The 23,273-nt window shown below is 50.2% G+C and overlaps 1 protein-coding gene across 1 annotated transcript in view; it reads left to right on the top strand.

The window, feature by feature from the left end:
* Positions 1–23,273, top strand: part of GABBR2 (gamma-aminobutyric acid type B receptor subunit 2) — a gene marked incomplete at its 5' end in the record, with an annotated part of 369,129 nt that overhangs the window by 279,192 nt on the left and 66,664 nt on the right. The window contains 3 exons of the mRNA XM_081238251.1: positions 1,994–2,074; positions 6,263–6,413; positions 9,467–9,599. Of these exons, the coding sequence (XP_081094377.1) occupies positions 1,994–2,074; positions 6,263–6,413; positions 9,467–9,599 (365 nt within the window). The remainder of the gene's footprint in view (positions 1–1,993; positions 2,075–6,262; positions 6,414–9,466; positions 9,600–23,273) is intronic.

The raw sequence follows: 23,273 nt of genomic DNA, 5'->3' as shown, positions 1-23,273 counted from the left end.
CTGCTCAGTATGGGTGGGGAAAATGCTCTGCATTTAGAACTAGGGGAGTCAAGTTCAGGCACCCGCTTGGTCGCTGCCCAGCACTTGGCTCTGAGCGTTCACTTAGCTGACATGAAGCTCCTCCCTCACCTGTAAACTGGAGTGAATTACGCCTGATGCAAGGTTTGCTATGGAACCCTGAATGCAGGAATGTGTGAAGCCCCCCGCCCCACCCAGCCTCCAAGCACTGCCCCCGGGGAGAGATTATGGCAGTTATGGTCATTGCAGGAAGCGGTGCCGTGGGATGGATGGCACAGCGGGTGTATGAGTCAGAGGGTCAGGCTGCGCGGCCGGGGGCGTGGTGAGTTGCCAGCCACACCACCGCCTGGCTCCTGATGATTTATTCCAGGCAGCCTGCCTATTTCATGTGCTGCCTGCCCACAGCAAATAAATAAATCAGGGCCTCCTCCTCTGAGCAGTAGGAGCTGATTATGGCTGAGACTTCAAAAGGCCAGAGCAGGGATGCTGGAGCTCCCAGCAGAGTCTGCTGATGTGACATTTAGGAGCTGGGTGACCCCCGAAAGTGACAGCCGCCTACACAGCATGAGGCCTCCCAAATGGCAGGGAGACCTTTGCAGGGAGAAGGAAGTGACTTTTACAGCCCTGTTTTCCACCCCACAGTTAAAGGAACGCAGGCAGAAGTGTGGCCTATAGGATTCCCTGCTCCGTTTCCTGAATCCTTATAAGGAACCAGCAGCGCACCTGTGTCTCTGCAGAGACATTCACTTAGAGCCAGAGGCCCAGCAGGCAGCTCCTCTGGCCACGTGCTTGGAATTCCTGCTGCTGTGTCGCCTTATAACCCCTGGGCATTTTGAGAACCAGGGTCTGCAGCTCTGGGTACCTGCCCGGCCCGCCAGTGGGCAGGTGGGCACTCTGCTGTGTAGTCATTACACTCAGGAGGCACCGGCGGCCTGTGGAACTCAGCCCAGAGCTGTCACCTCTCAGGAATCCCAGTAAGGGAAGAGCACGGCTGTGGGAACAGTCCTGGGTTTGAACCTGAACTCTGCTCTTAGTATCAGTGGGGCTTCGGGCAAAGCCACAACCTGCCTGAGCCTCGGTTCCCTCATCTGTAAAGTGGGACTGAAACCACTTAACTGCACACAACTGTGAGAAGTAAACAAGAAAAGACATCTAAAGGTGAATCCCCTTGGCCCCTCCCTGCCCACTCGCCACCTTGTCCAAGACTGCGCTACCCTGGGAGCCCCACTCTCTACTCCTTGCCTTTGGCTCTTTGGCTGTAACCCCACCTTTCCCTGAATCAGCTTCATCTGTCATCAGTATTCCCTCACAAGCCTTGAATGGACCCTCTGTTCAAAGGGCTTCTTGTCCCTGTCTTGGTGGCATGTGGCATTGGTGGCCAGCTCCCTTGTGAAATTGTCCCTTTCCTTGGCTTCCGGGATGCCCACTCTGTCCTGGCGTCCTGGCCCCTCTTTCCCAGTCTCTTGTAGCGTCTTTGCTCTGCCTACCCCCAGGGCCTGGATGGGGTGGGAAATAGAAATGATGTTCCATAAGGTGGGAGGCTTGCTGCCAGAGGGATGATGTGTTCTTGTCTTCAAGGCTCTAGGGCTCTCCTGGGGCAGGGGGAGCAGAGTGGCCCATGCAGTCCTCGAGGGCAGAGCCAGATGGCAGAGGAAAGGTACAGAGAGACCATTCGGCCAATGACCCTGGAAAGACGTGGTAACAGGCAGAGAGTCCAGTGATGGGGGGAGGAGGCTCCCATCTATACATGTACAGCAAAGGACGGGTGACCAGTTGATGAGACGACGTGAGAGGGTGTTTGTTCCAGCCCAGATCACAGTGCAGGTTTCGTGATTCTACCTGGAAAAGGCACTGGGGAAAGGAAAAGCCTGCAAGAATATAGGCAGAGCCTGCGGGGGAGCAAGAGCTGGGACAGGAGCACCCAGACAAACACAGGACTTGGATCTAACCCGCCACTGTCTCTTGCTCCCCACAGACAGCAGGGAGGTGAAGGTGGGAGAATACAACGCTGTGGCTGACACACTGGAGATCATCAACGACACCATTAAGTTCCAAGGTAAGGCAGGTGGGCTTCTCAGAGGAGGGGGCCTGCTCAGGTGCTCCCAGGCCTGCATATTGTCTGAGGGTTGTGGATAAGCTCAGAGTCCTTGGCTGTGTGGGGAAGAGGGAACATCCTCTCCTCTCAATCCATGCACTCTCTCACTGAGGACAGGATACCATCACCACGTGGGAGCTGGGTTCCAGCCCCTGGGGTGGGTCACTGGAATTTGCATGGAGTGCTGGCTCTCACCAAAGCATCTGTGTTTAAACTGTTGAATGGCCAGAAGTAATTCTTTTTATGTGTGGCCCAACTAAATTTTGCTGTGTCACCTCCTCAGAAAAGACACGGATGGGCTGGTAATAAGGCCTCTCCACTTGCTGCTCTTCCTGGAAAACCATTCCCTCTCTTCTGCTGGAGAACTTCTCCTCAACATCCAGACCCAGCTCAAATGACACCTCCTCTGTTCAGCCTTCCCTGATGCCCCCGAACTGAGTTAACGGCTCTCTTCTCTTTGCTTCCACAGTCTTTTGTCTCTGCTTTTCTTATGGCCTCTGTCACTTTGCATTGAAATTAGTAGGTTATTGGACCGTGAGTTCCCTGACTGAATCCTATTTGAGTTTAAATTCCTGGCACCAGCCAGGGTCTGGCACACATGTTGGGGGCTCTGTGATACGTGATGAAAAAATAATAAATGATTGATCAAGTAAATGAATGAGTGGGTGGGTGAATAAATGAATGAAAGGGTGAGCATATGAGTCAGTGAGGAACTGGGTAGATGGATGGATGCGTGTGTGGATGGGTGAATGGGTGGGTGGATGGATGGATAGATGGACAGCCTCATCACGGGGTGGCTGTGGAGGAAGCTGCCATACCCATAGCATCCAGATGCTGTCTGATGCTTTGATTCCACTGGGAATGCAAAGAACAGACAGCTGGCTTTCTGCACCTGGAGTTCCTTCTTAAATCCAAGGCCACCAAAGAAGGCTCCCCCATGAACCATTTGGTTAGATTTTGGATCTATGGGATTCCACAAAGCTCCAGGTGGCCTCAGAGAGGAGGTGTGGTCTTCACAGTCCCACCTGAGGGAGCTGTCACCAAGCCCGTAGTCACTTATTACCTCATGGAGCCACAGAAAAATTCTGAAAGTGGGTGGATAAGCCCTGTCATGCCTGTTGTACAGATGAGAAAAGGGATCAGAAAACTCCAAATTCACACAGCCTGTGAGAGGCAAAGCCAATTCTAACCACGAGAGTCTGATCCCCAAGATAGGGCTATTTGCTCCTGGACACAGGAGATCTGGGTTTGCTGAATAAGAATTCTGGGTTTACACATTGAAAGAAAACTTCAAACAGAAAATAAATAAAAGGCACAAAACAGAACTGAGAGGAAAAACATAAAAAAAAAAAAAACAGCCCAGCCAGGACAATAGCTAGTTATCGTTAGGAAGCACGAGGCCAGGAGAACACTGGGGCAGCAGCTGTTCCAGGCGTGCCTCCTGCTTCTCAGAGCTGCCCTGCACCGCCCGGAGGGTGGATAACCAGTCTCTGAACCCAGAGCCGAGCCAGGACACCTGGGCAGAGCCCAGCTCTCCTGTCCACACCCTGCCTGGGTTCACCTCTCACCCAGACCCCTGCACCAGCCCACCCATCACCAGTCTAACCCCCTCAAGTCCATTCTGCCCTCAGCTGTCATGTCACACTGAAGAGGCCCACCCAGTCGCCATTGCTCACAGCGAGGGGCCTCCCCCTGGGGTGGTTGTAAGACCTCCAGGAGGGGACCCCGCCCCACTGCTCTGCCTGCTCTTTCAGGTCTCCCCAGCCAAACTGCTGACATTTCTGCACATGTGCCGAGGCTGCACCATGCCTTCGCCTGTGCTGGGCCGTCCGCCCAGAATGCCCTTTCTTCCATGTCTTCCTAGTAAACAGCCAACTACTTATCTTCCTGTCAAGACTCAGCTCCCACATCATCTCCATTCTGTAGCCTTTCCTGACCCCATCTGGCGGAACTGCACTCGGCCCCCTGCTTCCTGCTCAGGCCTCCCTGGGCCTGATGTTCTCACACCACCTGGACCCCATCGCTAGAGGCACTTTGCATAGTGATGAAGGCACAGGCTTCAGGGCTAGGCAGATCTGGGTTCAAATCTGTCCAGCTTTGCTACTTACTAGCTATAAAAGCCACTTAACCCCTAAAAAGATGTTCCCTCACCCCGTAAAATGGGAGTAATCTTCTCTACCCATGAGACTCTTAGATCAAGTGAGAAAAATCTCTATTAAAGTGCTCAGCTCATGGTAAGCATTCAATAAATGTGCTTGCTACTGCCTTGGAAAAAAAAAAAAAAACATGGCTAGTGTGTAAGTTCCCTGAGGACAGGCACTGTGTCTTGCTTATCTTTGAATCACTGGTGCCCCACACCAGGCCTGACAGTTGGAAGGTGATTATCAGTGATGATGCCCATCATTAATGAGGACGAATGAAGGAAGGATGGTGATGAATGGATGAAGAATGAATGAATGGATTGGGTGGGGAGCAAGAGACAGGACTGCTGCTGTTACTAACACTTCTGATAAGCTGTTACCATTTGGCTTCCATAATGACTTGGCTAAGATGCATGGTGAGAAGGTGCCATTTTGGGGGAAGACAAGGTGGAATAAGAGATGTTGATTTTCTGAAGTTGTTTCTACACAAACTAGTGATTATAGTAGTCACATAACCTTTGATCCAAATCTAGCGCCCTTGCTTAGTGCCCAAAGAGGAGCTTATTTCCACCAGGAACTCATGGGCACTCACAGCTCTTGTGTTCGGGATCCAGACGGTGCCTAATGCAGCCCAGGCTATGTGGGGGGAGGGGGGAGGAGGATGGGGAGTGGGAGGAAAAATTTCCAGGTGTTGAGCTTTTACTTCTGGAAGCAAGAGATGGTGTTACTGTATCACCTTGAGTCTGCTTTTGCCCTGACTTTCGGCCCTTGAGGCCACTCTTATAAGTGTTACTTTGCATGTAAGTGCTTAATGCTTTACATTAACCAAGCCAGCAGGTTTCTAGCTGTTTTTAAACCTGACAGTTCCCTCTACTGCTTAGATGATTCAGACTCTTTTTATCCATGGAGTGTTTCCAAACACATTTGAACTTGCTAGCAGAGTTTTTTAAACAGATGTGCAGGGGAGTTCTCAATCCCTGGCACCACATCTGCCCATCCTCTGCCTGTCTCCTGGGAACGGAGGCATAACCTAGGTTGGCACCCGTGGCACAGCTGTGGTGGGGTCATTGTGACCCCTGGTGGGCCTCCCAGGTTTGGCCACTCTTGAACATCTGACCGATTCCACACTGGAGGGAAAAGCTTCAAAGTGTCACAATTCCACAGCAGAAACCTGACCTGAAATAGCAGCTGAGAAAAAAGGGATCTGCAAGAAACGAGAAGTGGGCAGGTGAGGAAAGGGTGTCCCTGCATCTTTCCTCCCAAACCAGCCTGTACCTGGTAAATCAGGACAATTTTGCCACCATCCATAAAGATGAGTGTGCTCTGAGGCCCTCAGGTCTCCCCCATGTGCCCTTGAAGAATGAGCAGGGACATCTCTACAGTCACACAGCGGGATGGAATCCCACAGTTTCTGTCCAGTCCTGGCACAGCAGGGAGGCAAAGGCATGCCAGTAGCTTCCGCCTCCCACAGTAAGTCTTATGAAAATGGAAAACCAGAAAGAGCTTTTATAGCATAATGACCTTGAGGCAGAAAATCTGCAGCCAGAGCACATATATGTCTCCACAGAATTTACAGGCAAGGTTTCCACCCTGTTGAGGGGTGGCCATTATCATGTGTTAGAGCAGAGTCCTTGAGAGCCCAAGCCAAGTTCCTCACCCCAAAGGCAACCAATGGTACCTACTCACAGCACCCAGCCCTGCACCTTCTAAGCCACTGGTACCTTTGGGGAATAAACGGCGATGGGTTTTCAACATGGTAATTAGACCAAATTCTAGTCTTCTGATGGCGATTAAATGCATCACAAATCCCTTATTGATTCTGTTTAGAGAAAGAAATTAAGTCCTGGCTTAGGCTCCCTACTGGCCAACCGCTAGAGCCCGCTCACCCAGTGACGTGTCCTGCACAGTTTGTGCACAGGTGGCGGATGTCAAGGGCATCCAGGCAAGGATGTTCTCGGGGACTGACTGTGCACTGAGTTCAGCTGATGCCTTTTCCTTGATCTTCTAGGATCCGAACCACCAAAAGACAAGACCATCGTCCTGGAGCAGCTTCGTAAGATCTCCCTACCTCTCTACAGCATCCTCTCCGCCCTTACCATCCTGGGAATGATCATGGCCAGCGCTTTTCTCTTCTTCAACATCAAGAATCGGAATCAGAAGTAAGTCACTCATGCCCTCCTCTTGGATATTGCTTTCTGGATAGACAAGCCTCATAGACAAAGTGTAGGAGCGTCACATAACACGTTCTCCAGGGGCACAGAAGAAGTTACTAGGGCAGTTTTCCAAAGTGTGCCGCTTAGTCACTGGGATGTCATTAGATGTTTCACGTGAGTGAGTGTGCGCGAGCGTGCGCACACACACACACACACACACACACACACACAGAGGCAGGAGTGCTGCTTGCACAGGAAGTCTGGCTTAAACAAAATTGAAGGGTCCAAATCCACAGGTCTTCTTGGAATTTTGGCCATGCATGTGCACTGTGTGGTGGTCCAGGAGGAGAAATATAGAAGCAGAATTCCCCAAACGTCTTTGCCCCACCCACCAGCATCTTCAGGAAGCACTTCCAGAGGGAGATCGCTGAGTTCAGTAAGGGCACTTCCCATCCATACAGCATATCACAGCCCAGGAAGCGCCTCCTTCATCATCTCGGTTGATCCTCGAATAACGACCGCAGTTGCACATGAGAGCGCTGGCTCGATGTCGGAGGGCTGGAAGGCCCTGTCCGAGGCCGCACTGCTGCGTGTAGCAGAGCCTATCCCCTGGGTTTCTGGCCTTGATCCCTTTTCCCCCACGCGTGCCCTTCCCTCTCCAGAGGAGAGCAACTCGCTTTCCGAGTTATTCCGGCCAGCCATGGGTTGTATGGGCCACCGCCCCAGGCGGTGGTGTTTGCTGAGCACAGCCAGCTTCTTTGGTTTCCGTAGCAAATCCCTGAACCCTGCTCCCTGCCTTGTTGTGGGAGTGGCTGAGCAGGGCTCAGAGTGTGGGCCTTCGCCGGGGGAGCAGCCTCGGTGCCCCCCACAGGCGGCGCGGCTCTGCTGTAGTGCCCAGAAGGCACACAGGGCAACCTCCTGGGCTGCAGGGACAAGCACAATCCCAAGAGAAGAGGTTTCTCTCTCTCCCTGCTTGCCAAGGAGGAACTTGGCAGCTCTAGAGCTTTTGTTGTCGTTTTGGGGTTTGTTTTCTTTTGGGTTTTGGTAGCAGCTGCTTAGGTTAAACCTGTTTGCTGAAGAACAAAAAGTTGTATTCACCTGTTGTTTTATTTATCACCAATAACACATACATTGCCTCAAAAAAAATCTGAAGCAACTCTGATCTACTCCGTACAAGCCTTAAATGATGACCATGCATGTTAGCACTCGACACAAGGCCCTGGGCACGTGGTCAGCTCTTAATGTTAGATTCCCTTCCTGCAAGATGCAGTAGCTTTTGTCATAACAGCAAGTTGTCCCTGTCGTTAAGACTATACTCCTTTAATTCCTAACTACCCCCTCTTGGCCTCCTGGGGGGGAATTACCATTACTCTTTCCAATAGGCTGGCTTCCGTGTGAATTTTTTTTCCAATAAATTTATTTATTTATGTATTTATTTATTTTTGGCTGTGTTGGGTCTTCGTTGCTGTGCGCGGGCTTTCTCTAGTTGGGGAGAGCGGGGGCCGCTCCTTGCTGCGGTGCGTGGACTTCTCACTGCTGTGGCCTCCCTTTGTTGCGGAGCACAGGCTCCAGGCATGCGGGCCTCAGTAGCTGCAGACGCAGGCTCAGTAGTTGTGGCTCGCGGGCTTCAGAGCACAGGCTCAGCAGCTGTGGCGCACGGGCCTAGTTGCTCCGAGGCACATGGGATCTTCCCGGACCAGGGCTCGAACACTTGTCCCCTGCATTGGCAGGTGGATTCTTAACCACTGCGCCACCAGGGAAGTCCCTGTGTGAATTTTTTGACTGGCTTTTCAGATTAAAAAATCTACAAAGAGATAGGAAATAAACGTCACTGTGGTTTCAAATCCCCCTCTCTTCTATCTTCCTTAATGCTTCTCATCCTTTAAGGTCTCCCCCATCCAGGAAGCCTGCCTCAGTTCTGGCCTCTCCCCTCCTTGCTTCCTACGGTAATAAGAATGAAGGGGCCTTAGAAGGTTCAGGGTTTACGAAAGGACCTTCAGGGACCCAGTCCCCTCTCAGCTTCACATGTGTCCTAGGCAGTGGTATATGTGCTTTTATAGGTGATGAAACTCAGTCGGCTAATTGACTTGCCAAGGGTGTACCTCATGAGGTTGCAGGGGCGCTTGCTGGACTCAGGGCTTCCAATTCAAGAGCCCATGAGGGGTCCACAATTTACAGCCGGCTTTTTATCTCTCTACTACTTTGACACTGAATTTTTAAATGTGGAAGGATTAATAGAACTGCAGAATGCAAAAGAAAATGCTCAGGGAACAACTGACCATAATTACAATCTGCAAAAGAGCACCTGGACCATGGGGGCACCTGAAAACCCAAGACATTCTGAACAGATTGTGCTGGGGGAGCCAGACACATCTGAGAGTAAATTCCAGCTGGCTGATGGTTTAACACAGCCTGGTGAAGACAGGGGCAGGATGGGGATGGGGACTGCATTGTCCATCTCCATCACCTGGTACTGGGAGGTACCATGCGTGTGGCCCTCTTTGTGCTCAGGACAGTGTGAGCTTCCGGCAGCCAAAGTGGATGCTCGCTTACCACCTGAGGACCACAATTCCGAGCAGCCCTGAATTCTCACCGGTACGGTCTCTCCTAGACCACTCAGCACGGGAATGTGTGGTGTGGCCATCTCTCCCATCACTGTGGAAGGTTGCTGAACTTAGATTAGAATTCTCTAGATTTGGCTGTCTTCCCAGCCCCAGCCAAAAAAAAAACTGTTGACTTAACATCTTTGTGTAAACTAAAAATGAATGGTAGAAGAAGCCGGCAATACAAGCTGTCCCCAGAGAAGTGATAGGTGAACTTGACTGAGAAGACAGGAAAATCAACAACTAGAAATCGATAGCATCGCGGTCCTATAGTCAGGGGGAAACAGCCCGTCAGAGGCAACACAGCCTTGGGGAGGGGGCAGTGAAAGAAACCAGGGCCTCCATTTTTCTCTCCCTCTCTAGCCTTGGTGACAAGATACACATTCACAAAATATTTGCTGCAGGAGTAGCTAAATTAACAGTTCTGCTAACTATAGTATCTCTTTCTTTCGTCAGGCTGATAAAGATGTCAAGTCCGTATATGAACAACCTTATCATCCTCGGAGGAATGCTCTCCTATGCATCCATCTTTCTCTTTGGCCTGGATGGGTCCTTTGTCTCTGAAAAGACCTTCGAAACCCTTTGCACCGTAAGTCATTCTGCACATTCCAGTGGTTTGTGATACAAGGTTTTCTTGGTGACCACAATCACCAAAAACACAGATACAAACCCAGAACTGCATGAAAATACATGAACAGGCAGCAGACAACTTGTTCAGCCATTCAAACCGTTCAACAGGGCAGTGTGGTATAGCTTTCAGACCAGAATGGACTTAAGTATTGCCTGTAAAATTAAGATCGTGGATTTAACAGGCTGTTGCTAGAAGACAGCCCACTGAGAATGATTGAATAACCTAGAAAAGCAAGGGAGAAAAATGCCCACCCAGGCACTGTGCCTGGGGTCAGAGTCAGGGCTGTGTAAGAAGGAACAAGGCTAACCATCAACCTTGACAGCCATCACAGAATATAAGGAGAGATGTTTGTGTGGATGACTTTGAGTTGCACAGAAAAGATCGTTCTCCTTATTCTCTATTTAACAGCAGTGTTTCTCAACCCTTTTTTTGCTAATTGCCCCCATAAGGAGCCTTTTTAGGCTTTTTTTTTCCTACTTATCCCTTCTTGAAATTTCAATACCAAAGACATACTGTATTTCTGTTTATGTACTGTATATATACCTATAGTTTCTATATAAAAGAGTAATATTTTTTTCAGATTCAAGAACCAGTGTTGTCCCCCTTGGGCACTATATCACCCCCGTTGAGAATGCATATATTTAAGGAAGCCCAAAACAGTGTAATTTATTTACTATATTTTAGCAATGTTATTTTGAAAATTAATTAACATGTTTAGAAATGTCGTTGCCTAGTTATTGTTGTTATTAGTTGTTTTTCTTCTTAAGGAGTTTGTACATTAGCAGTTAGCAATTGTGTAGAACTCAGTTGAAAGTATCATTGGCTTACTTTTTAGGATGAGGATGGCCAGTTGGGATTTATTTCTGGACATTACTGTGATCTCTCAAAACTGAGTTAGACATGCAGTAATTCATCCAATTCCCCGCCTGGAGGACCAGAGCTAGAAGGGATGGTCAAAGGATCAGTGTTGACCAGATTAATCCAAAAGCAACTCTTTTGTTGTTGCTGTTTTCTATTAAGGTGTTAAGAGCAATGTACGCCCTTTTTTGGAAAGCAGTCTCTTTTAGATTATATTTGGGGCTCTATAGTCTCAGTGTCGCCCACTACTGGACGATCCTAAAGTAAAGGTTGTCAGTGAGGATTAAACAAGTGGAGGACCCCTTAAATGTGCTGCAGGTCACCACCCACACCTTGGACTTTCAGGACCGCATCGGGTCTGTCAACTTAAAAAAAATGCACAACGTGAGAATCGTGAGTTACGTTTTATTTGGGACAAAATGAGGACTATAGCCCAGGAGACAGCATCTCAGATAGCTCTGAGAAACTGCTCCGAAGAGGCAGCGGGGAAGGTCAGTATAGATGTGATTTTGGTGAAGGGGGGGAGTACGTGCAATCAAGCACAGATTTTTGCAGAAGGTCACTGCTAGTCACGAGGAGCAGACGTCACCATGACGGATTTTAGTGCTTTTCTAGATACGAGGAGATATAAGAATTGGACTCATAAAATTGGCTCCTAAAAATATCTAACTATCTGAAGACCTGTTCTGCCAGTTCTTCCCAGAGCACAGAGTGCCTCATTCCTGCTGTCCACCCTGAGCTCCTTTCAGGGGGTATTGAAAGTCAGCAGCTGCAGCAGCACATGATTTAATCCTTGTAGAGGTAGATGGCAAGTGCCAATTTGTAGTTGACAGATCCCCAGACTCTGGGACAGCCCGTGGACTGGAGGGAAGTCCCTGGAGCACGTGGTGTTGCTCCCCTGATTCCTGCAGACGATGATATCGGACTGACTCTTGTTAATAGCCAGCTTCAGCATGAATTGTCAAGCAAATGAGATGTCCCCAGAACTCGTACTTTGTTTGAAAGGTTCCACTTGAGGAGTGCATGGTCAAGTCCCCAATACCCCAGGGGGTCCCTGGGGTGCTCACGCATCCTTCCTCTCAGGGGTGGACCTGGAGGGCAGTCAGGCCCCACGTGCTCCGGAGCTCACCTGATTCAAGCTTCCTACCCAGAGTTTTTTATTCTGCCCCGTTTCACTCTGCCCTCTGGGGATTAAGGAGGTGAAGTCGAGTCACAAGTCCCCCACGTGCCTGGCATCAGAGTGCTGGAGTCAGCTTCCCAAGAAGCTGAGCCGCTCAAAAGTCCCTGTGGGTCTGGGTTAGCAGTTTGTGCCCTCCGAAGTGTGACCCTCTGGCACAAGGATGGTGACCGCAGCTTATGTCTTGCTCACTAGAGATGGTGTGAAGCGCATGAGGTCCCCTTCAGTTCTGCATCAGCATGACTTCTGTGCCCTGTGGGGCCTTGTGAGCTCATGGGTGCCATGTGTGTCTGTGGTCAGCTTTCCTGGGCAGTAGTGTGGCCCGAGGGAGGGGCTGCTCCCAAGGCACCCTGAAGAAGCTAAGCGAGGGGTTTCCTTCTTCTCTCTGTCCCTGGGGACGCCCTCCCCCAAGTTTGAGGAGACCATGACAACGGCAATAATGAAAATGGTTCCAGGGGCCGGTTTGGTGACTTCTCATTTACATGGCACTCTGATCTTTTGGTGGCTCCCCGAGAGCTGAGGGGCCTATCTTGATCTCCTGGCCGAGAATCACGGGGGCAGAGCTCCACTTGGGTCCCTCCCGGCTCCTTGTCGCCGGCTCCTGCCACCTGGGAATGCATCCACTGGCCCGAGGTCCAGTCTTGGGTGCAGAGACATGAGGCCCAGCCCTTGGAGAGTCTCTCCCTCCCAGAAGGGAGTTCCTGCCATCTCACCATGCTCCCGAGCCAAAGGCCGTCAGAGCACAGGTGCTTCCTGGAGTTTGCCCCGAATCCTACAGACACCGGGTGATGCAGGCTAGGGAGCCCAAACGAGGACATCCCCACACCCGGGTGTTTTCTCTTAATGAAGGCTGACATTCTGTTCTGGGAGTCGCGCTCATTTGCGTGAGGGGAAGGTTGTCCTGGGAAGCCTGGCAAGGCAGTATGAATAAATCATAAAGAGCTTTACAAATCAGCATTAGCTGGAACATGAGGGCTCTGAAGATGTTAGGGCCTGGTTCTCCCCACCCTGAGGATTCATTTATTTGCAGTCAGAGCTGTTTCAGAGGCTCTGCAAGGGGAAGCCCACATTCGTGACTGTGGGGAAAAGGCATAGATTAACTAGTGTGGATTGAATTGGGTCAGCACAAATGTGTGCATGGCTAGGACCAGGGTCACTTATTTAATCATCCCCAATATTGCTCAGGAAGGGGAACCAAAAGCTCTTAAATTTAGAGCCTAAGTGCACCCCAATGGGTGCAATTTGGGTTGTCCTCCACCTGCTATTCCAGAGGGGTTGGCTCCTTTGTTTCACTTGGTGCCTTGGATTGTGTTCTTTCTGGGCCTAGGAGGCCCCCAGTGCGGTGAGCACAGGTCTTCAACAGCCTAGGTTTGACTCTCGCCCCCTACACATACTACCTCTGGACTGTGGAAATAACTTAGCCTCTCTGGGCCTCAGTTTTGTTGTCTGTGAAATGAGCACAAAAAATCCCTATGCAGGACTGTGGTGTGGGCTAAATGAGACAATTCAGAGGAGCCGCCTGGAGTGTAAGGCAAGTAACAGGGGAGTGGGCAACTTTCTCCCTGCCACGGTATAATCTCCTGGTGTCCCACACTGTTTCTGTAGGAAATCTTACAGGACAAGGGACAAGGTGGATCACGAAGCCAGCTTCAGATGTGGAGCAAGAGAAGGCACAGTTCAGTCTGTTCTGCTGCCATATGAATGCCACTTTTTTCCCTTTTAGTTTTCAATATAGAAACTAAACAGTGATAAACAGTAAACACCACCTCAGGAAGAAACCTGTGACGATCACGGATTATGCCTCTCTAGGGGCTGTGCCTCTGCTCAGAAGGGCCGTTATAACTCAGACAGCGGGGTGGGTACATGTGTGAGCATGTGTACACACACTCACACACACACACAGAGCTAGGGAAGCAGTCACACTCAGTTCCCATCCCCCACTCCCTCTGACCCTTTCTAGCATCTTCCCAGCCTAGTTCCAGCGAGTCTTGCAAACAGCTCACAGCTACACCGTGCTGTCTCCCTGGACACTGAGTGGGTAGTGTAATCACCATAGCAACATGGCCCCTGTGGGCACGAAGCTGCCTATGAGGACAGTGCTGGGCATGGGCCAGAGCCCCCATGCCAGGGGGATGGGAGGGCCCTCACACTCACTTTACGCAGCTCAGGAATCCCAGCCCCTGGCAGCCCAGAGAGGAAGCGAGGTGGGTGGGGAAGAGAAAAGGTGCTTGCCTTCCTTGTGGAATCCTAGGCAGAAACCCCCACACGAGCGTGGAGGGGTAAGAAGGGACTCTGCAGTGAGGACGAGAAGACTCAGGTGGGCCTTTGATCCAGTGCAGGTCTCAACAGCTCCAGGGGCGTTCAGGGCATTCCTGGGCATGGAGGTGGTCAGCAGTACCGTGTGAGCTCCCCAAGCCTGTGCCCTCATAAAATTCAGCGTTCTCTGCTGTGATTTACCTTGGGCCAGCCGCCAGGTGCAGCCTTTCCTTCAAATCCCCATAACCACCTGACAAGGCAGGGTTCACTGTCCCCGCTTCACAGGAGAGAAAACCGAAACTCTGTCATAATGGCTAGGTGGCAGGACCAAAGTATGGAACTAGCTCTGTCGTACTATAAAGATGTCTGGGGCTTCCCTGGTGGCGCAGTGGTTGAGAGTCCGCCTGCCGATGCAGGGGACACGGGTTCGTGCCCTGGTCTGGGAGGATCCCACATGCCGCGGAGCGGCTGGGCCCGTGAGCCATGGCCGCTGAGCCTGCGCGTCCGGAGCCTGTGCTCCGCAACAGGAGAGGCCACAACAGCGAGAGGCCCGCGTACCGCAAAAAAAAAAAGGTGTCTGAGACATTTCATTCATTTTTTAAAGAAATATTTTGATTTTTTTGTTAGCTGGTTTATACCAGGAAAAACAGGTCAACTAAATTCTTAGGAATGTGGGCAATATTTATCTCAACCAAAATTTTTGTCTGTTCAGATTTTTTTAAATTGGAATATACAGTCGTCCCTTGGTATCCGCAGGGGATTGGTTACAGGAAACCCCACAGATACCAAAATCTGAGGATCTCCAAGTCCCTTATATAAAATGATATAATATTTGCATAGGTTATAGGCAATCCTCCCATATACTTTAAATCATCTCTAGATTACTCATAATACCTAATACAATGCAAATGCTATGTAAATAGTTGTAAATCCAATGTAAATGCTATGTAAATAGTTGCTGGTGTGGCAAATTCAAGTTTTGGGTTTTGGAACTTTCTGGAATCTTTTAAAAAATATTTTCAATTTGCTCCCCGTTGGTTGAATCCGTAGATGTGGAACCCACAGAAACGGAGACCTACTGTAATTCACATACCATAAAATTCACCCTGTTAAGGTGTATAATTCAGTCATTTTAGTATATTTATTCATTCATTTTTGATACATCCCCAAAGTATATCACAGTGCCTGGCATATAAGAGAATTTCAGTCAGAATACTTGCATTCAAATCCTTAGCTACACTACTTCCCTGCTGTGTGACTTGAAGTTAGTTAACATCTCTGAGCTTTAGTTTACTCCTCTGTAAAATGGGCATACTCGTAGGATTGTGAGGGTTAAATGAGATAGTGCATGTAAAGCACTTAGTGCCTGCCACATAACAAGATTCAGTAAATGCTAGCCATTATCATTATGAATGAATGAATGAATGAGTGAATGATGGGACTATGTCTGAATAACTGTGTTCACCTCTGGACACAGCTAAGAGAGATACTAATAAAGCAGAGCAAACTTGGCATGAAGAAGAGGCTGGAAGACTGGGGTTGATGCTGGTTGATTGCGTGTAGGTATGTCCATGGCAACTTCCAGCTTTACATGTCCTTGCTCTGCTAGATCTGGGTCGGGGACAGACTCAGGGCCTAAGTCAAAGCCAAGCTGCTGTACCTCAGCCACCTTGAGTGCTGAAAGAGGCCTCAGGGCAGGCTGCGAGGGAGGTAAGAATGACACAGGTGGGATCTCTTGGACATGAGTCCCCAGTCACAGGAATCTGATATGAGAACTAGGAGAAGCCAGTTCAGCCCAGGGCTGCTCTGATGGCAGCACCGAGGAGCATGGCTCAGCTTTATCTCCCAGCTGCCTCCACTTGCTGAGATTCCTGACTCCTTTATTTATTTTTTTAGAGTACATATACACATACACATTTCATAAGCATATAGCTCAATGAATTTTCGTAAACTGGATTCAGCTGTGAATCCAGATCAAGAAACAGGCCATTACCAGCATCCCAGAAGCCCTTCCTACTGGCTTCCAGTTACTATCTGCAGCCCCCTCCCAAGAGTAACCACCGCCCTGACTTCTGCCCACACAGACAGTGCTGCTCAAAGGGCACGTGAATCACCTGGAGATCTTGGTGAATGCAGATTTCGGCTCAGTAGGTCTGGGATGGCCGGAGGTGCCGCAGCTCTAACAAGCTCCGAGGTGATGCTGATGCTGCATCCACAGACCACACTTAGAGTAGTGAGGTCAAGATTAGAACCCATGCTTATTTTTGAGTTTGTCTCTTGGAGACTGATGATATAAGGTAATGGAAGCACCAGAAACCCTGTCCCGTGAGAATCAGCAAGGCCTGTTTGGGCCAGTTAAGAAAGGCAATCCTAGCCCTCCACCCTGGAATCTCAGGAAGCAGGGCCATCCCATCACAGGATGGAGTGCTGGGTTCTGGATCCTGAAGCATGCTCTCAGCCACCCACCCTGCTCACAAGAGGTATATGAATGAGCTCCGGATAGGCAGCAGCTGGGAAGGGATGGAATAGTGGGGGTCTGGATACTGAATTTGGAAGCACAACGTCCTCTTCCAGCCCTCTTCCAGCCCTCCCAGAGATGCTAGGATCTTATAACTCTGACTCAAAAGGCAAAGGCTACCTGGGAACACCCAACTGGCCTCCCAGTAAGTTCAGGAGTGGTAGGAATTAGTGATGTTTTCAAGTAAAAGGCCATAAATGTCTGTGATATTTTTTTGCTTGGTGGTTTTTTTTTTCTTTGAGACAGTTGAGAGATAATCTGATGTCAAAATGTGGTTTGGGGGCTATTTCAGCATGTGATCCCATGTTGTTGTGGCTGGCCATATGGTAAAGTGCTTTGTGATTTCAGAAGGTAGCCGGAAAGCTGGCCCAGGGGCTGCCCACAGGGTTTGATGGTGACCTTTCCTGGCAGATTTAGATCAACTTAGGGATGTGGCTGAAGGAACTGGTGTTGGCAAGGCCTGTTTGGGCCAGTTAGGGTCCTGGACAGGCCACAGCCTCCCCACCCCCATCTCCTTTGTTCTTAGCCATCCAGGGTCTTCAGTTGTGAAGGGCTCCCTTGACCTCTGGCTTGCAGAGGAGGGGGCTGAGGAGGGTGCCAGGGGTGCCCCAGACCCTCCAGCAAATGTACAGATGATGTCCCCCCATCCCACACACCCTCATGTGGATTACTGCAAGCCCCAGCCCTTGTCTTATAATTCATTCATGTGGTAACATTTCCCAGGTACCTACTATGTGTGCGGGTCTGCAGGCACAGAGCTGGACACAGATCACTGCCCTTGGGGAGTTACCATAGATGGGAAGATGTAGTTAAACAAATAACTCCCATTTGGTGTGTTGTATGCTCTGATGGAGACAGGCCTAGGGGAGGGAGTGGAGGGACCAATCAGGGAAGGCTTAGAATTGTCGACCCCTCAGAAGGAGCTGCAGTTATTAATGGAAGTCCTGAAAGATGCCTCCTATTTGCTCACAGAGTTCCTAGCAGCTGCAGTCTCAGTGGCACATCCATCTCTCCTTCTGATTCCAGTGGTGGAATGGCTGGGAGAAGGACCTCAGTCCTTGTCTTCTTTGAAGAAAGAATTCAGCAAAGAGACCAAGATTGTGAAATAGAGACTGTTTATTAGAAGCAATGTACGTGTGGAAGAGCACACAGGCGAACTTGGAGTGTGTTGTACACAATAGGGGCGGCTTAGGTTGCTTATATGGGAGCAGTTTTCCAGTTGTCTCTGGCCAATCATCTCGCTTGTGCCCATATTTGATCTGACACTGGGTCCTTCCTGGTGTGCCCACACATCTCTCAGCCAAGATGGATTCCAGCACAAAGGTTTCTCGGAGGTTGGCAGGACATATTACGGGCCGGCACTTCCTCCCTCCTTTCGTCCCTCCCCTAGACTGAGGACCCCTTCTGTGCATGTGCCAGACTGGGAAATCCTACTGATCACAAGAATGAAGACGTTGTGATCACTTTGCCTTTCACCTAATCCGGGCCCAATGCTCCAGCTGGTCTCTTATCTTGAAGTATCAGCAGGAGACCAGTTGCAGCTGCTCAGCCTGGGGCCTATACACCTCCTACCTCACTTCCTCTCCTGCCTCCACACCCACTCATCCACACCTTCAGTCCACAGAGCTGCATGGAGGTGCAATCAGCCCTCTCCCCAGCACACACCCACACCCCCTACTACCACTGCCCATCTCGAGCATGCTGTGCTTCCAGAAAGCTCCCTAACCTCCAGTCACTGAGGTACCTGCGAGGGTTGTGTGGGGAAGGGGAAGAAGGGCCTCCTCCCTGTTTCGTTGCCTGAGCCAAGGCCACCAAGTACGGTTATGCATTTTGTGCACTGCACAAGGGTGTTGGCGTCAGGAGTGGGCGGGAACCGAATATAGCCTGCGATCTGCTCTCTGAGTTGAGTTCTTCAGCTGATAGGGTCTTAAGGAGGTGGGGGCCTTTCAAACGGGCCTTGAAGGGGGGTGCCTGTTGGAAACTCCTCCTCCTAGAGTGGGTGGCTTCCTCTGATTTGCCCCAGATCTCCTAAGATGCCCCACTGGCCCTAACTTGCGTCCCAAAGTACCCTTGTTTGTGCCCAGAATCTCCTGTGGGCCCTTGAATTGTTCCCCCAGAAAGTTTTTGCTGTACTCTAAACTCTAGAAGGCATTTTCTATGCAGATCTTACTTAAAGGACCCTGGGTAAGACAGAGTCTTCTGGAGCTGTTTCTGGAGCACGCTCTTCAGAGGCATATTGCCTTGGGAAACACTCTGAATCTCTTCACCACCTCTCCCTCCAGAAAGACGGGCAGGCCCTGGAGATCCCAGGCTGAAGTCTCGCCGTTCAGCTCCAGACTGTAACGCCTCAGGGTAACGGAGGTCTGGGGCTTGCTTTTAGATAGTCTGGGTCTCCCTTGCCTGCCTTCTCACTATTGATCATCTGGGGTGAAGAGTCAGAATGAAACAAAAGGCCCTTTTTCGAACCTTTCTGGACAGCAGGAAAACGGCTCAGCCCCCAACATCCAGCCAGCCGACAAGGCTTCCTCCAACCCAGTCATCATCAGAACAGACCTGCAAGAGAGGCTGTGTGTTCCTCTTCCTGCTGATCCCCAAAAGAGCCGTGAAAGCCCTTCACTCTGGCAAGCAGGCCTTCCCAAAATCAATTGAATGAGCAGCTAAGCAGAATTGTTCCAGGTGTAGATTTTTCTTCCATCTGGAGATGTGCTCTAATTGCTTTTTCCTTTTTCATAGTTCAGACTGAGATGGGCATTGCCTGCCTAAAATTCCTCTTCCCCATGGTTGCATGTCAGGTTGTGTGCAGAGGGGGCCAGGGGCTTTATGGCTAAGGAGAAAAAAGGAAAGACATTAACATTAGAATAAATGTGTTTAAGACTTTGGGAGAGAGAGTGAAGTAGCTGTTTGTCTTATGTTGATGAGTCAGTAGAGACTTGTATTAGAGGTGATGTAATCATTAGAGAAAACAGAGTCATTTGAGTCCTGCAGAACCTTCTAGTTTATTTGGCATCATAGAGCCACCCAGAAGGGAGATACTTGGGATGTCATCAAATGAAACTTCCCTCAGTGCAGGAAGTGCCCCTATAGCACCCTGAAATGGGGTCCTCCAAGCTCTGCTTGAATCCATGGAGTGATGGGGAGCTCACTACCTTCCAGACAGCATATTTCGTTGCGAGGAAGGGACCACTGAGGCCATAAGCTGAGCCTCTTTTGCCATCTAGTTCTCCAGTTCTGTCTGCAGTCTTCCTTTCATGTGCTTGCTCAAGCTCAGCTTGCACATTTTTGGTGACAAAGATCTCATTACCACCTAAGCGGGCCCACCCAGCCCAATCACCCCCTCAGTGCTGGATCCAGAGATTTAAAGGTGGGCAGTGTAGGCCCTGCACCATCTCGTGGGAGAGGCAGGCAAGTAATCAAGTGGACATCATCTCAGAAACATGCATGACCAGCACAGCAGAAACATGCATGAGGACAGAAATCTCAGGGAGGAGGCAGCTGTGACCTCCTTGCAAGCTCTGGGAGGGGCTTCTCAGAGGAGGTGGCCCACGAATATGGATTTTGGAGGACAAATGAGAATCTGTGAAGAGCTTAGAGAGGATGGCATTATGAGTGGAGGAAATAGCCAGTGCCAGGCCCGCAGCGTGAGCCAGTGTGATGTGTGCGGACGTTTAAGCAGTGTGGAATTGCTTGGGTGTGAAATGCTATGTGGGCAGTGGCTGGAGAGATGTGGGTGGTGGGTGCCACACCCTGCCAAGAATCTGGAGTTTAACCTGCGGGCTCAATGGGGCAGTAAAGGGTTTAAACTCAAGGAGACTTGCTTAGATTTGCACTGGAGAACAGTCCCTCTTGGAGGTGTTTGATGGATGAGCAGCAGGTGAGGAGAGAGGCAGGAGACCAGCTGGAGGCTCCTGCAGTGGTCCAGTGAGCAGTGATAAGGAACTCGTGGACAAAAATCAGATATTGATTAAAAACCTCAGCCCTTTACGTACCTTCTTTCATCTCATCCACACAACCACTCCACGAAGTCAGAGGCATTAGTTACCCCCATTTCACAGATGAGGAAACTGAGGCTCAAGGAGGTTACGTGACCTGCCCAGGTTCACGTAGATAGTGACAAAGCCAGGACTTGAACTCCTGTCAGTCTGGCTCCAGAGTCCCTGCTCGTAATGACTAATCTGGATGACACCACAGGAACAGAGAGGAGGGGTGTACTAACAAGAGACATGGGAGTAAGATGGTCATCAGGCATAGCCCTGGCAGCAAACAGAGCCCACCCCGGTGCTTCACATGGAGAGACTCCAGTGAAGGGACCACCTACAGAGGTATAGGTGGGGTTAAGGAAGAAAATACAGGTGTTGAGGCAACCGCAGGAAGCCCTCACCACTCCTAGGCCTCTTCCTGAGCCCAGAGAGGGCCAGAGCCACGTGAGGAGCCCAGCTGCCGCCAGAGACAGCACAGAAACAGTGGCTGCAGGGAGCACATACCCCGTCTTCTCTCTCCTGGCCCCTCCCATCTCCTGATGGTGCCCTCCATCCAGCCAGAAGCCAGAGGGCAAGGGAACCTGGGAGGTGCAGGCATGGGAAGGGCAGAGAACGGGTCTGGGAGTGGTTCAGCAGAAGGAGATGGGCCTGAATAGGAGAGTGAGGGTAGGGGAGGATTCCTGGAGGACTTCCAGGTCCCTAACTTGGGAGACAGGTGGGTAGTGGCACCCTCCCTGAGTCGGGAGGAAATGGAGCTACTCAGTGGAAGCGCTGATGGGCTCGTCTCTGGCTCTGGAGTGTGAAGGTTTTATGGGACACCTAAGTGTCACCTAGGTCTCCAGTGACAGTGGCATATGTAGGTCTGGAGCTCAGAAGGGAAATAGGCACAGGGAAAGAGATAAAGGAATTGTCAGCACAAGGAAAATGGTTGAAGCCTGAGAGTGGGAGTGATAACCCAGGGAGAGCCCTTTTAGGACAAAGAGGGTCGAGGACTGAACCTCAGGGTCCATTTCCATCTTAAAACAATGGTGGGGTTTCCCTGGTGGTGCAGTGGTTAAGAATCCGCCTGCCAATGCAGGGGCACTGGTTCGAGCCCTGGTCCGGGAAGATCCCACATGCCGTGGAGCAACTAAGCCCGTGAGCCACAACTACTGAAGCCAGTGTGCCACAACTACTGAAGCCCGCGTGCCTAGAGCCCGTGCTCTGCAACAAGAGAAGCCACCGCAATGAGAAGCCCACGCACCGCAACGAAGAGTAGCCCCCACTCATTGCAATTAGGGAAAGCCTGCGTGCAGCAACGAAGACCAAATGCAGCCAAAAAAAAAACGATGGTGGAGGAGTGGAGAGAGAAATAACACCTCCTTTTGCACAGGGATGACCCTGAGCAGAGGCAGCCAGGGGTGGGTGGTTCTGCTGGTAAGGGTCCCACTCTCCTGCTTTCCAGAGTATTTCTTCTAGTGTTGTTTCATCATTGTCTGAAGAGCTGTCTCCAAATGGGATGTGAACCCACTGGGATCATCTTGTGGAAGAATATATTACAGCCTTTGTTTACTTTTTTATGTAAAAAGAAAGAAATTAAGCTTTACTAAGATTTAATACTCGGACTGACCCCGGGGCCCTGGCCCAGTGGGTGTGTCTGGTGGTCTCATGCAGGAACTCTCCTGAGAACGGAGTGGTTGGTCAGTCTGTGACACCAGCCAGCCACAGGGCATTGTGTCCAGGATCCCCAGGACAACCCCCCGTTCAGCGATTCTCTAGGAGGACTCAGTATAGAATTGTACTCACAGCCATGATTAATTACAGAGAAAGAACATAAAGCAAAATCAGCAAAGTGAAAAGGCACATGGGGTGAAGTCACAGGGAATCAGGTGCAAGCTTCCCAGAGCCTCTCCCAGTGCAGTCACACAGGGTGCACTTAACACCCCAGCAACGACTTGTGACAACACATGAAATGTGTACCAGGGAAGCTCACTGGACACTCAGCCCCCAGGGTTTTTATTGGGGTCCGGTCACCTGGGTACCCTCTACTGAGCACATACCAAAATTCCAGGCTCTCAGAAGGAAAGCAGGTGTGCAGCATAAATCACGCTGTTTGCACAAACCCTTCAGGCACAGAGTCACTCGTATCAGTGAGGGAATGGTGGGAACCCTCCCCAGATCCAAGTTCTCAGACACCAGCTTAAGCTAACCTTGCCAGCAGGTCTTGGGCCTGCTAGGTTACCTCTTTTCTGGCCAGGCATCCTCACCCATCCTTTGCTTTCCGTTTATGGCAACATACCGCCATTTCCAGTTGCCACGTTAAATTTACATCATCGAGTTTTTACTAACTTAACTCACTTGTATAATTGGGTTTTAATGAATTTGGCCCTACAAAATAGACAAGTGGCCTGAAAATGATTATGCCAAAGAAAATATAAGTCAAAGCAAATATAATAATGCCAAGCATATTGGAGTAATACTTTAACCCCAAATAAGAGATCTTTGTCTGCCACATTATGAGGTAAAAATAATACTATTTCATCTCTTACCGTCCTTTTAAAAATTTCCTTGTTCTGTATATATTCATGTTTAAATTTGTTTTTCTGATAGGGGGACATGATCAAAAGGGCTTGGAGACCATTGGTCTTCACAGTCGTGTCAACCATTAGCTCTAAAAGTGTGTTGAAATCAGCCAGTTCTCAGGCTGGTCAGCTACTCCCCCAGTATGCTGTCCCTTTGACAGCTGCCTCCAGGGCGAGGATGGACCTGATTGGGGTAAGGAGACTCTCTGAGGATCAGGTGGCATGACGTGGGGGAGAGAGGGCTGGACTGGGTCAAGGCCTTGACTTCCGGGCTCAGCTCTGGAG

Source organism: Mesoplodon bidens (assembly GCF_964165515.1).
Source record: "Mesoplodon bidens genome assembly, chromosome: 6".
Classification (NCBI taxonomy): domain Eukaryota; kingdom Metazoa; phylum Chordata; class Mammalia; order Artiodactyla; family Ziphiidae; genus Mesoplodon; species Mesoplodon bidens.
This window is presented reverse-complemented; position numbering and strand designations above follow the sequence as displayed.